This window comes from Engraulis encrasicolus, chromosome 23, assembly GCF_034702125.1.
Source record: "Engraulis encrasicolus isolate BLACKSEA-1 chromosome 23, IST_EnEncr_1.0, whole genome shotgun sequence".
Taxonomy (NCBI): Eukaryota; Metazoa; Chordata; class Actinopteri; order Clupeiformes; family Engraulidae; genus Engraulis; species Engraulis encrasicolus.
This window is the reverse complement of record NC_085879.1, coordinates 5,238,966-5,253,766: the sequence shown is the minus strand read 5'-3', so window position 1 is coordinate 5,253,766 and position 14,801 is coordinate 5,238,966. Positions and strand designations below refer to the sequence as shown.

The following is a 14,801-nucleotide window of genomic DNA, read 5'->3' as shown; positions in this document are numbered from 1 at the left end:
CACACACACACACACACACACACACACACACACACACACACACACACACACACAAACACACACACACTGAAGCCAACGACACACAAGCCCACCTCTGCTTCTGTCAGCATTCCTCACTAAACTGCGTCGTGTGCAACGCCTGACACCTTGACAACAAAATCGCATTTCATTGGCTGTCAGAGGAGCCTGCCATCCCTCCCCATTGGTCAGAGTATTTGTTCCTGTCAGCCGTCTCCTCTGCTCCCCTCCCTGCGCAGTGTCACGCATAAATCAACTGTTGATGGATGCCCCCCGTGCATGAGGCAGAGCTCACCATGCCGGTGGTATGACAGCTTCTTAGCAGAGGGACGACCCACACGGCTGGATCAATAGAGTGGGGAGGGGTGCAGGAGCAAGATGCAGTGCGAGACGCAGGGCATGGAGAGGTGGAGAGGTGGCAGGGATAGAGGATGGGGGTTGGGGGGGTTGGTTCTATGATGGAAAAACACAGTGTCAGGGAGGCCTGGCAGGTTTGTGGCCGTTACTGATACTGTCAGGGCCCGCTGTACTTCCTGTCCAATTAGACTTGGCTTGCATCAGCAAAACGGGGTGAAAAATGAGTCCATTAAGTTTCCCCCAGTTGCGCGGTAGCTCTTTCTCGCTCTCTCTGTCGCCGCCGCGCTATCGTCTCTCCTCAATACCAAAACACAGGGACAAGTCAGGACTTGACTCTTTTCCTTCTGTCAGCAGTAATGGACTCTTTGTATGAAATGATTGCGAAAAAAACCTCCATCTGTTTGTAATGGTTAACCATGCCCCAGCCCTTCGGGCTCTTGCGACGGTTGCACAAATCAGCAGTAAGTGGAGCGCGAGCACGTACAATAGACTCCAGTGGAACCATGCAGACTTTTTCATTGGGATCATAAGCCCTGTTTTTTTTTGGTTTTTTTGCTGTTGTCTGGCTTGCGGTTTCGATTTCAATTTGAATTCTTCTCTTTTTTTTAATCAAACAAACTGTGGCTCCCGAGTTAATTGAAGGCGTTTGCATAAGAGGAAAGACTCTGTAATGAGATGTTCATTTATAGCATATTTCTCTTGCTTTGGTGAGGGACTACCCCATGTAATTATAAGCAGACAACTGTCATCTACAGTCTCTGCTGCACTCGATCTCTTCTGAGTCTTGCGCTCTCTCTCTCTCTCTCTCTCTCTCTCTCTCTCTCTCTCTCTCTCTCTCTCTCTCTCTCTCTCTCGTTTTACTGTAAGAAGCATCCTTTGACCCAATGCTTCTCGCAAACTTTCCCTCTTTTGCCTTTGTCTCAAAACCATCATCACCCAACAATCCCAGTGCCTAGTGTTTAAATGCATATCTGAACGTGTTTGATGGAACATTTCTGTTGGTCTAACTGATCCAGCAGAATGGCTACTCATCCTAACTCTCCCCAAATCTTTCTACCCTGTGTTTGCCTCCCTCTTATTCAAACTTGGTACCGTGCTGCAGCTGCTAGCCAGACAGACGTTTGTGTCGAACGTTTCGGAGGTTTTTTGAGGCATCCAGGGAGCTAGAGAGAGAGAGAGAGAGAGAGAGAGAGAGAGAGAGAGAGAGAGAGAGAGAGAGAAGCGGGGTCTTGAGTTTCTGTTTTCCTTCTGGATCTGATGACTTAAAGTCTGTGGCTTGCGAAGAACGCAGCCTGCCTCCGAGAAGCTCGGGGTTCGAATCTTAAACCAACAACATCCCCCCCACATCCAAACCCACTCAACCCCAAAACCTTCCCCATCCAACGTCAGGCCTTGGCCAGCACTTTTGCCCCATGTTTGTCATCTGAAAAATTAATCTTGGACAGAAGCAGAGAATGGAGCTATGGAGGAGGAGGAGGAGGAGGAGTAGGGTGTTGAACAGTCTGCCTTTGTGCATGAGGGCATGCCTCCCGTGGCCCATATCCAGTTCTGTAACAAGCGGCAGCTGCTTCTAACACACTGGCCACTGCTTGCTGCAGCCTCCTGGCTATGTGCATCACGTGTGTTTTTTTCTGGTGTGTGTGTGTGTGTGTGTGTGTGTGCGTGTGTGTGTGACAGTTGCCAGAGCAGAACGTGGTAGCGCTTCTCGCGTTTCACCCATCACCCCTGAGTTACCCCTGCCAGTCTCCTGAAAAACGGAGATGCAAAGCAAAGCTACAGCAGATGCCAACGTGGTAGCTGAGGGCCCTTTCCAGAATGCACAGTTGTCGTATTAGCCTAGCTTAGTTTCCATTAGCATAAGTGCATTCCGAATGCAACACAAGCTTGACGAACATCACCAACGACACAGACAAGGCCTTGTACTTTTCTCAAACAAGATGTTTTTTTTTTTTTGCTAGGCGCCATGATAAATCAAAAAAGAAAACACTTAGACCGCTCTTACATGTATATGCCTGTGTGAAGAGGTGGGGTCGAATGGTAGATGTGATAATGGCTTCTGTGATTGATCTAATTTTGGCAGCTGTGTGTGTTGTGTCGATTTGCAATTCTTCATCAAAATGAGCTACCGATGAGCTAAATCTTCGGGACACTACTGCTACTGTGTTGTAATGGCTTTGGTAGCCCAGCTTGACTGACAGCTCGTATCAACACGGCACCGGGTCACTAGGACGAGCAGGCAAGGGGGGACCTCAATGCATCAGCGCAGTGTGTTGTTGTGTTTGTGTACTCGGCTGATGGATGTAATGGGGGTGCAGTATCCCCAGTGCTCCCCATGCCACTCTGTTAGGGATGCGGACCGAGCGGCTGAAGTAAGGCCTCTGATGACTCAAGTGGAAATTGTAGGTCACCGTCTTCCATTTACAGTAATTGAACGAAAGGTCTTTTTCGGCTCGCTTCCCCTGCTGAAAGATTTGTAGAAGCATTGAGCCAGGTGTGTGTGTGTGTGTGTGTGTGTGTGTGTGTGTGTGTGTGTGTGTCTGTGTGTGTGTGTGTGTGTGTGTGTGTGTGTGTGTGTGTGTGTGTGTGTGTGCGTGCGTGTGTTTCTCTTCTTCTAGCTTTTGTGTCTTTTGGAAAAAAAGTTGCCAAGATCACAGCTAACAATCTGTGGTGTCTGCGGTCTGACATCATTCCCCGTGTTTTTGTTTTGTCACTTTTTTTTGGTCCTCCTCTGAGCGCACCTACGAAATACTTGTGGAACCGCAGATTATTTTGAAACGTGTACTGAAAGAACCCCTTGGGTAACGCCATGACGGGAGCTCTTTGTTTCCAGCGTTGGCTTGCGAACACAGGTTCATGCAGCTATGCGAAAACACGTTTCCATCCGAGCTGGTGTCGGAACAAATGAAAATATGAAACATCCTGTAGGTTCGGAAAGCGACATTGCTAGCTAATCCTTTTTGCGGTGCAAGACCTCTGGACCTCTACGTCTCTCTCTCTCTCTCTCTCTCTCTCTCTCTCTCTCTCTCTCTCTCTCTCTTTCTCTCTCTCTCTGTCTCTCTCTCTCTCTCTCTCTCTCTCCCTCTCTCTCTCTCTCTCTCTCTGTCTGTCTGTGATGGCTGCTTTCCAGTCCAAACAACCAGACAACCTACTTTAAACACGAGACGCAGGCACAAACCACCCAGCAGTGAAAATGGATTTTTAGGTCATCTGCCATAGAGATCCCCCTGCACCCTGTCACCCCACCACCAGCATCCCATCCAAACCCCTGTCCCCCCCTCACTACTCTCCCTCGCTCTTTCCCCTCCTTATGTGGTCCCCCTTTCATTTCCTCCTTTCCTCTCCTTCTCCTCTGGGTCAGTCTTCCACTTCCTGTCCGTGCTTTGGGGGCGGCCCCTAAAGCGTGCGAGCGAGCGAGGCGAGGTGAGGTGAGCCGAGAGGGCTTCAGCCGAGGTGGGGCGCACTAGGTCAGAGAGCCTGGAAACGTCTGCAGCAGTGCAGCTCCGCTCAGCTCTAGTCCCTGTTCTCCTCTGGTAGTCATGGAAAACATTCCCTAATGACTAAAACAACAGAGGGCCAAGAAAGGGGGTGGACAGCACAGCACACAGCAGTGGAATGAGTTCGCCTCTCTCTCGCGCTCACTCTCACTCCCTCGCTTGCCTCGCCATGCAGGGGAAAAGCTGTGCCTTTAGAATGGAGCAGCTGCAGGTCGAAACAGGAAATGTCACTGTGTACATGGATGTCATGCATATTAGATGTTGTAGTGTTAATTCAACACTTAGGGAGTAGGAGCAACAATAATCTGACTAAATCTGACTACACCTGACAACACTTGAGTGTTAAACCAACACTGCAGGTTTTACTGCCCGAATTTCCTCCAAACTTGTCATAAAGAGCTATTGGTTATTAGATGGCTCTACATAGATTAACATTAACATAGATAAAACATTTTTTTATTAATTCATACTACTCTGTTAGTGTCAGTATTGGTTTGTGACTTTGTGTAGTTGGTGAAGCTAAACATGCGACTGTGTGTGTGTGTGTGTGTGTGTGTGTGTGTGTGTGTGTGTGTGTGTGTGTGTGTGTGTGTGTGTGTGTGTGTGTGTGTGTGTGTGTGTGTGTGTGTGTGTGTGTGTCTGTGTGTGTGTGTGTGTGTGTGTGTGTGTGTGTGTGTGTGTGTGTGTGTGTGTGAGAGTGCTGGTTTGTTATTGTCATAGAGGTTTCTGGCTGTGACTGCTGCATTCATTCATATTCTCTCAGATATAATTGAGGTTTGTGCTTCCCAAGCCAATGCAGACAGCAGCGTCTGAATTCTGCCAAGTTTCATTTACTATTACACAATCAGTTGCAAACAAAGGTACCACTGACATTGTGTTACGACATTGACAAAGCAAACCATCTGATATGAGTCAACTTAACTTCTCTGCAAGGAGCAGCACACAGCATTGCTCACTGATGTCATTGTCTGTGTTTGCTTATTGCATTACAATAGGGGAGAACAGTTGTTGTGACTGAAGGTTTTCCAGTGAATGACAATAGTAGGATTGTTTAAGCACTTGCTGACAATCAAAATTTAAAGTCATGGTTTTTTTTACTCAGCTCCCTTGCTTTATCTTCACCTGCATCCCCTGCCCATACACACACACACATCCAACCTGACAGGTGATTAAATAAATCCTGGTATGTTGCGCGTCAGGGAGGCAGAGTTCACTTGAAGAAATATGTTAACAACCCTACATCAAGCTGTGTCCGACTCACCAGCCCACCCCTCCTTCCCATTTATCGCTTGGCAAGCCAGGGAGCATGGGAACAGTAAATAGATGTATGCGTAAAAAGCTTTCTGTGCCCTTGGGCTTTCAGCCACAGTGGAGAATGTTAGTCTGCGTGGAGAATGCCGCTCGCTAACCACCACCACCCCCCACCCCCCTTTACCATTAGCAACTCACAGGCACGAGAGACAAAAAAACAAAGGAATTTTTAGCATCTGGAAAGGCAACGCTTTGCTGTGAAACAAGTTGGATCAGCATTAATTAGGCCATGGAGATGCCTACACAAACATGCACACACACACACACACACACACACACACACACACACACACACACACACACACACACACACACACACACACACACACACACACACACACACACACACACACACACTTTCCTGGAAAGTCTACCACAATGGAGTCATGTGTGTGACAACAAGGAAGTAAGCGAGGGTCTAAAGGGAAGGGTGGGATGTAGAGGTGCCATACTTGTGGTTTTGATGTAATCTGGCCATGTACATATGCTTACTGTAGCACTTGTAGACAGAACAAAAGAAGGGGCACTTAAGGCACACATTGCGTAATCTATTGTATGGTTGTCTCTTTTTCTCCTCTAGTAAGTGAGACATGTTTTTCAGTCTGTAGCCACGATGTTTATAGCTGTTTATAGAATAATGTTTCGGACCACATGCATTAGTGAGGACATATGGCACAACATATGGTGCACTTGGCGGTTTCATTCTCATGCTTTTGATATAACCATATCTGGAAGCCATAAAATCCATTGCAAGCATTAAAATTCTTTTATCGTCATCTTTGGGATGGGAGTCAGTATACTTTTAGTAGGTGCACAGTTTATCTGCTTTTTAAAAAAAAAAGTTTGGCTTGTGGTTTTCAGTGATCATTTCACTCTTCCATAGCATAATATTTTTGTTGGGAAGTAGGAAGCAACGATGAGACAAAAGATTATTTCTATCAGAGCGTCAGTGTAGCGAGCAGTGACTTTCATCGACAGACAGTAACAAATGGGATTAAAAGAGTGCACTCCTGTGAAATCAGATCTAGGTGTTTCTATCTGATTAATCTCTGAAAGGTATAATTAACCCTTAGTTACCCTTGATTGAAAAGAATCAAAGCATCACTATTACAATGAAACAAAAGATTGAATGTCTGTCTGCCGTGTGGATTCTAGACTGTCATCAATTTGATTCCACAGAACCTTCTGAAATTGAAAAACTAAAAATTGCATGTGGTCTGTGCTTTGAATGCTGTCTGCATTTTGAAATGTCAACATGCATTGTAATTACTATAATTCCATTTTTTTTATTTTTGTCATGTGTTTCAGGATTCCGCAAGATCAGCCTGGACGACCTGCGCAAGGCCTACATCGTCAAGGACGTGCAGCAGTACATCCTTCACCGGCTGGACCAGGAGGAGGCCCTGCGGCAGCACCTCACCAAGGAGACGGCCGAGATGCTCAACCAGCTGCACATCAAGAGCAGCGGCTGCTTCCTCTACCTGGAGCGGGTGCTGGACGGCGTGGTGGAGAACTTCATCATGCTGCGGGAGATCCGCGACATCCCCGGCACCCTCAACGGCCTCTACCTGTGGCTCTGCCAGCGGCTGTTTGTCAGGAAACAGTTTGCCAAGGTGCAGCCCATCCTGAACGTCATGCTCGCCGCCTGCAGACCCCTCACCATCAAGGAGCTCTATCACGCCGTGTGGACTAAAAACATGACGCTGACCATGGAGGAGTTCCAGAAAAAGATGGACATCTTGGCGAAGCTTCTCGTGGATGGACTTAACAACACCAAGATCCTCTTTCACTACAGTTTTGCGGAGTGGCTGCTGGACGTGAAGCACTGTACGCAGAAGTACCTGTGCAACGCGGCCGAGGGACACCGAATGATGGCCATGAGCTACACCTGCCGGGCCAAGCAGCTCAAGCCGCTGGAGGTGCAGGAGTTTGCCCTCCACCTGATCAACTCCAACCTGCAGTTAGAACCCTTTAACCTCGCCCTGTGGATGGTGTGGAACGGCACCCCTGCTAAAGACTCTCTGTCCACGTCTATCCCCAAAGAGCAGGAGGTCCTGCAGCTGCTGGTCAAGGCAGGCGCTCACGTCAGCAACGAGGACGATCACGCCTCGTGCATCGTGCAGCAAGCCCTCGAAAGGGAAGACTCCATCCGCACGCTGCTCGACAACGGGGCCTCGGTGAACCAAACCGACTCCAGCGGGCGAACGCTGTTGGCTAACGCTGCATACAGCGGGAATCTAGACGTGGTCAACCTGTTGATTACCCGGCGGGCAAACATGGAAGTCGTGGACAACCATGGCCAGACACCTCTGACACTGGCCGCCAGACAAGGTCACACAAAGGTCGTCAACTGTCTCATTGGCTTTGAGGCCAACATCAACCACACTGACCATGACGGCTGGACCGCCCTGAGATCCGCTGCTTGGGGCGGCCACTCGGAAGTGGTCTCGGCTCTCCTCTACGCCGGTGCAAAAGTGGACTGCGCAGATGCCGATGGCAGAACGGCACTCAGAGCAGCGGCCTGGGGAGGCCACGAGGACATCGTCCTCAACCTGCTCCAGCATGGAGCCGAGGTCAACAAGGCAGACAATGAAGGAAGGACGGCACTGATCGCAGCCGCGTACATGGGGCATCGGGAGATCGTAGAGCACCTGCTGGACCACGGGGCTGAGGTGAATCACGAAGACGTGGACGGCAGGACCGCTCTGTCTGTCGCTGCGCTCTGTGTGCCCGCCAGCAAGGGCCACGCCTCAGTGGTCAGCCTGCTCATAGACCGCGGGGCAGAGGTGGACCACTGTGACAAAGACTGCATGACCCCTCTGCTTGTGGCTGCCTACGAAGGACACGTGGATGTCGTTGACTTGCTTCTTGAAGGCGGGGCCGATGTAGATCACACAGACAACAATGGCAGAACCCCACTGCTCGCTGCCGCCTCAATGGGTCACGCGTCTGTGGTCAACACTCTGCTCTTCTGGGGCGCGGCTGTGGACAGCATCGACAGTGAAGGAAGAACTGTGCTCAGCATCGCGTCCGCTCAGGGTAACGTGGAAGTGGTCAGGACTCTGCTGGACAGAGGCTTGGACGAGAACCACAGGGACGACGCAGGCTGGACGCCCCTGCACATGGCCTCTTTCGAGGGCCACCGACAAGTGTGTGACGCGCTCATCGAGCAAGGCGCTCGGTGCTCAGAGGTCGACAACGACGGCCGGATCCCCATCATACTGGCGGCGCAAGAAGGGCACTACGACTGTGTGCACATACTGCTCGAAAACAAGTCCTGCATTGACCAGCGAGGATACGACGGGAGGAATTCTCTACGCGTGGCCGCCCTGGAGGGTCACAGGGACATTGTGGAGCTGCTGCTGAGTCACGGAGGTGATATAGACTACAAGGATGCAGACGGCCGGCCGACGCTCTACATTCTGGCACTTGAGAACCAGCTGGCGATGGCGGAGTACTTCCTGGAAAATGGCGCCAACGTGGAGGCCAGCGACACAGAAGGAAGAACAGCACTACACGTATCATGCTGGCAGGGACATGTGGAGATGGTGAGGATGCTGGTCAACTACCATGCCGACGTCAACGCCTGTGACAATGAGAAGCGCTCTGCCCTGCAGTCCGCAGCGTGGCAGGGCCATGCCAAGGTCGTCCAGTTCCTCATCGACAACGGCACTCACGTCGACCACACCTGCAACCAGGGAGCCACAGCACTTGGGATCGCCGCACAGGAGGGTCACATCGACGTTGTCCAGATCCTGCTGGAGCACGGTGCAGACCCCAACCACGCCGACCAGTTCGGACGCACAGCCATGAGAGTGGCTGCCAAGGGTGGGCACACAATGATCATCAAACTGCTGGAAAAGTACGGCGCCTCAAGCCTCAACGGCTGCAACCCCTCTCCGATACACACCATGGAGCAGAAGACGCCTCTCACCGTCTCTGGAAAAATGCAGTCTCTCACCATCAAGTCCAACAGTTCTGGGAGCACAGGGGCTGGTGACATGCAGTCGTCGGTGCGTGGTCTACAGAACGGGCCCGTGCACGCCTTCAGCTCCCCCTCCGAGTCGCCAGACTCCACTGTCGACCGTCAGAAATCATCTCTGTCCAACAACTCCCTCAAAAGCTCCAAGAACTCCTCGCTGAGGACCACCTCGTCCACCGCAACTGCCCAGACCGTGCCCATAGACAGCTTCCACGGGCTGACCTTCACCGAGCAGATCCAGCAGCACTCTCTGCCTCGCAGCCGGAGCAGGCAGTCCATCGTCTCCCCTTCGTCCACGACCAAGTCCATAGGGCCGGGGCCCGGCTCCCCGACCGGCGAGTTCGACTGGGGCCACATCAAGCCGGGCCTCAAGCAGAACAAAGGCATGAAAAACAGCTCTTCTAACTGCTCCAACAAGATGGGCTCAGGCGACAAGAAGAAGTCCAAGAACAGCGGCCCGGGTCAGGTTCTGGAGTACGAGATGACCCAGTTCGACAAACGGATCGCTCACCCCATGTCCAACATAGGCATCAAGGATCAGCATTGTAAGGTGGTGGTTGGCGGCCCAATGCTCGACTCGGGGCTGACTAAAGAACAGTATTACATCCAGCAGCAGAGCCTTGCAGAGAAAAAGCGGAACGGCATCATGACCAACCCCAATTACCACCTGCAGGGCAACCAGGTGTTCCTGGGTAGGGTGTCTGTCCCCAGAACTGTTCAGGGCAGGGGCCACCAAGATGTCTTGGACAATTACCCCATCGGGGAAACAGAGCTAAGCCTTAAACAAGCCCTGAAACTGCAGATTGAAGGATCAGACGCCGGGTACAACTACAAAAAGGAAACGCCATTATAACTGGTGAGTGAGGGCCTTGACATTTGGTTTAAAGCAGAGAGAGAGGCACTCGAGATTGTAGAGTGGTTGGCATTCGCCTTGTATTGGTCTATGTCCCCATGCATTTTACACTGTCATCCTAATGGCCATATCAGTTCAGAGATACATTAGCAAGAGAACACTATAATTTGGATCTTTAGACTGTCATGTTCTGGCCCATAGCCAATCCAGCTGGTGAACATATTGAGCCCCCTTTTCTCCAAAAGCCATTCTTAAGTTTTCCCTCTACCCATAGTCTTTAAAACTGACGTTAACACTACTTATTAGAGTTATTAATCTACTTTTTTTCTATCAGATAAGAATGCAACAAACTTTCCAATATTTTTTTTCCTACTGAATGAATACTAAAGCGAACCATTCTGCTGGTGTTTCAGATGTCTTGGACTGTAACCGTCAGGCTGACATACGAGGGAATGTGCCAAAGCAACTATCTTCATCCGCAAAAGTACTATATCCATTTCTCTTCTTTCGTCAGTGGAACACCTCAAAAGAGGGAAAAAAGAAAAAAAATACTAGGGAAGAATGTCGACCGCTGCACAAGGCTCACATAAACTGATACTTCAACGTGCCTACATTTGTTACAGCCTTCTTAGTGTAACCATGCACACTATCATTTTTTATTTAATGTATTGGTATTTAATATGCAGTGTATGCACTTTCTAAAAAGAGGAAAAAAACATGTATGTTTAGGTTTTCATTTAATGCCTCTTGACTTGGTATCAAAGTTAACAGTTAAAAAAACAAAAACAAATGTACATTACATTTTGAGTTTTTTGTCTTATTCTGTGTATTTTTTGTTGTTTGTTTTTTTTCTGCCTGCAACCATACATATTGACAGCAATGTACCACTGAGTACATTGTCACATCTTTTACTGGTGAACTATGAGGTAATGTTATGTGCATTGATAACCTGCCTTTCTGAAGACCCAAGAATCTATATTGCGCTCCCTCGGTGTACTAAAACATATGTTGTGTGTAATGTTAATAGCAATGGCAATTTATTCTGCAAGTGTAATCAACCATATTTATTTTTTTGGAGAAAAGCCACTTTCATTTCTGTTGTATGCTTATACCATGGTGCTGTGTTCAGAGATTGCCTGTAGTCATTTGGACAACCCCTTGGGATGGTCTTTTTTACTGTTTGTTTGTTTATTTGTTATATTATGTGTATTGTTGTATTAAAAAAAAATGCCATAGGGAGCGAGTTCTGTGGAAACTGAAGCCCAGATTATTTCATTTTGTCCCTGTGGGACTTTTTTTCTTTCCATTTACTTTTTTTATGTTTCCTTTATGTTGTGAACATTTCAATGGCTTATTTAAACAACCAACAGTGTAATGTTTTATGGCAGACTCATGGTGCTACATGCAAATGTTCTCGAGTGATGAAAGCAACAGTTCCCATGCTTTACAGTGTTTTCTAATTGCATGTGATATGAGTGCATCTTCAATGTGAGGCTGGTTGATGCACCTCTTCAACCAGTTGACTTTCCTGTTAACACAAAACACACAAATTGATTACAAACAGGAAAATTGTTGTGCTGAATCACACAGAACAGTGTTGCGTTGACATCGCATTGACATTTGAACAAAGATATCAAACTATTGGAAAATGTTGTCGCCGTTGCAAAGTCACATCACATGCAGTTAGGACGCTATTACAAACAGGAAACATTATGTTCCTAGCAGTGTACACCTCAAGGTTCAGGCTGTGACTCTCATATCCTTGTATGTTCATTTATTTTCGATAATAATGGCATATCTTATTTTTTTTCAGTGTTTAAAATAACTGAAGGTTTTGCAAAAGGCTGACTCCTCACCAACCACACCAACCAACCAGTATACTTTAAATAATATTATGGGGTTTTTGGAAGAATTGTTTGAAATGTATACTCGTTGAGCCAAAGTTGAAACACAACAAGGGAAGAAGGGGGAGGGGGATAAAGTATTGGTTTCAGAGGGCCTAAAGAGATAGCCCCGAAGCGCTAGCTTTTCAACAAGGGAGGAGGATGGGGGGGAGGGGCTGGCACTCGGACTGGGTGGCGAGGGATTTCAAACATCTGTTTCTGATGGCTTGGGCCGAGGCCGTTTGAGCGTTTGTGTGTAATGTCATATTTGCGCTGGCTTTTCACATTGTTAGCAGCGAGGCTTTCTCGAAGAATAAAAATGTGTCAAGAGCAAAATCTGAAAACACAAGTGTACATGACAGGACTATTCCTAGCTTGGGACTTTCTCAAACAAGGCCTCTGCTTTGAAGGTTGAAAAAAAAGAAGGCATACTCTCTGAAGATCTACCCTGGACAGTATTCAAAAAAACATTTGCCATCTGGTAACCTGTCATGGGTGTCTTTCTCTGTCTCCTTCCCAGCATCTGTTATATTTTGGATCTCAATGAAAAGAAATTGATTGTAAATAGCTTACCGTGTACATTGATCCCTCATTTTGAAATTTTATTTCTTATATTAAGCTGAAATTTCCGACGTATATTAAAAGTGCTTAATAAATCATATTTGCTTTACTACTGGAGTATTGTCATTTTGTCACCGAGCGCTCTTACGTGCATGGAATATTCCTGTTTTAAGCAGAAGGTTGGCAGTATTTGTTTTACGCATGATTCATGTACACGCTTAATTCATTCCCAAATGTGGGCAAGTTTCGGCAATTGTCTGGTTGCAGAATGCTGTTTCACATATGCAAACACTATTCTGAATCTTTTATAACCAAATACTGAGTATTCTGTGCATGTAACTGTGTGTACTGTTTCTCTTGGGGAGTTTGCTTCAACTTAAGTTTCCTTATTCTACCATATCAAGAGTTGATAATTAGCCTAACCAAAGACTATTTTTAAGTTCTATATTTGTTCAAATACGCTGCCAAATTTCCTCACACAAATTTCACCAGAGCATCACTTTGGACTGCATATTTGACAAATATTAAACTTGGCTGTGTGTGTGTGTGTGGAAACAGTCGCCAGACCAGAATGTGGCTGTGCCAGAACGTGCTGTGTGTCTGTGTTCTGTGTTTGATCAAGAGAAAAAGCAATGGCCACAATTCTCAGTGTTTTTTTTCTGTACTGAAAGAGAGCTTATTTTTTGTGTGGTGTGCAGGAGTTACACAGTAAATTCTGCAGTGCTCATTTAACACTTAGAGAGTTCATTTGAGTCCATTTGGACTTAAATGAACTCTGTAAGTGTTGAATTAACACCACAACATTTACTGTGTATGTGCATGATCACGTGTGTGAAGTGCGTGTTGTTCCTTTCACGTGTGCGTAATATTTTTCTGAACCGAAACTACGGCAAGGGATTGCTCAGCTTTGTAGGCCTTTTACTGATCCAAAACAAACAGGATCTGTTCTACAGCAAGGTCAGACCAATAGAAATAAAGAAACCATAAAGTGAGTGAAGAAAAAAAGGGAGGAAAAAAACAAATAACACGATTGGCCCTGAACTCTTATCCGCTTTATCAAAATAGCTGGAACCTTCGAGACATTTGAGATACCGCTATCCCTTTCCCTCCAGACGGAGAGAGGCACAGCTGCATAACTACAGGCCTGGAACAAGAGATGGCAGAGAGGGATGGGGGAGAGCAGGACCACTGACATGGATGAGGGAGAGACAGGTCAGTTGTCTCAGACACAGAGAAAGGGGGAGCCCTGAAATGCGACCCCACTACATTGAGAGTGGGGCCCTTTCAGATGATTTTGTCCTGGGCCCCGTCAAAGATGTCAGCAGCCCTGGGAGAGACAGGTGAGGAGAAAAAAGAGAGAGAGAGAGAGAGAAGAGAAGGGGTTCAGGTCTTCCGTGCCAGGGCATCTACGGTCATCTGCACTCTCAGTATCCTGTGCACGGGTGATAGCTAGCAGAGCAGTGACCGCTCTTAAAAAGAACTGGACCGTATCTCTCTCCCACCTTCTCTCTCTCTCTCTGCCTCTCTCTGTCTCGTGTCTCCTCCCATTCGCGACATGGCTCCAGTCCTCTCAGGTCCGTTCCCCACCAGTTGACAAGGCCTACCCAGAATGCTCTCTCTCTCTCTCCCTCTTTTTCTCTCTCTCTCTCTCTCTCTCTCTCTCTCTCTCTCTCTCTCTCTCTCTCTCTCTCTCTCTCTCTCTCTCTCTCTCTCACCCCCCTCTCTCTCTCTCTCTCTCTCTCTGGCTCCATTCATAACAACATGGCTTCAGTCCCCTCAGGTCTGTTCCCCCCCAGTTGGAAAGGCCTGTCCAGAATGCACAGGCCAGTGCTCCTAGCAACCATTGACCCGCTTTTGATGTATGGGCCTGCCATGGCAGCATAGTAACAGTGTGGGCGGCCACCTATCCCATCAGCCACAACCTCATGTTGTACATACGTATTCCAGTTCATATGTGGTTGTATATCGTGAGTAGATTGGGTTTTTTTTTCTTCTTTTATTATGACAGGACAGCTGAAGTAGTGGACAGGAAATGGTTGGGAGAGAGAGAGATGCGGTAGGTAAGTGACCTCAGGCCGGAATCGAATCCTTGACGTCATTGACGTAGCGGTGCCTTTAAGCAGTTGAGCCACAGCCAAAGCTGTGACTATATTTTCTTGAAAAAAATGTTTAACCCTCCTGTTACCCTCAAATTTTGAAACATCCGTGATCCTTGGGGTCAATTTGACCCCAACCACTTAAATGTCTACAAAATCAGTAGAAAACAACACTTTGGCACATATTTATCTCTCAGATATGTATTATTGATCTGTTGGTGACATAAAAAGTCCTTTAAATATATC

The 14,801-nt window shown here is 47.7% G+C and overlaps 1 protein-coding gene across 3 annotated transcripts in view; it reads left to right on the top strand.

Moving 5' to 3' along the window:
• The window catches only part of LOC134440204 (ankyrin repeat domain-containing protein 50-like), a 45,455-nt gene extending 32,887 nt beyond the window's left edge, over positions 1-12,568 (top strand). For 2 of the 3 annotated variants that reach the window (XM_063190186.1, XM_063190184.1), the window contains exon 4: positions 6,489-12,568. In XM_063190186.1, the coding sequence (XP_063046256.1) occupies positions 6,489-10,015 (3,527 nt within the window). In that variant the 3' untranslated portion in view covers positions 10,016-12,568. The remainder of the gene's footprint in view (positions 1-6,488) is intronic. The other variant, XM_063190185.1, reaches the window with a different exon arrangement.
• Positions 12,569-14,801: the final 2,233 nt, after the last annotated feature.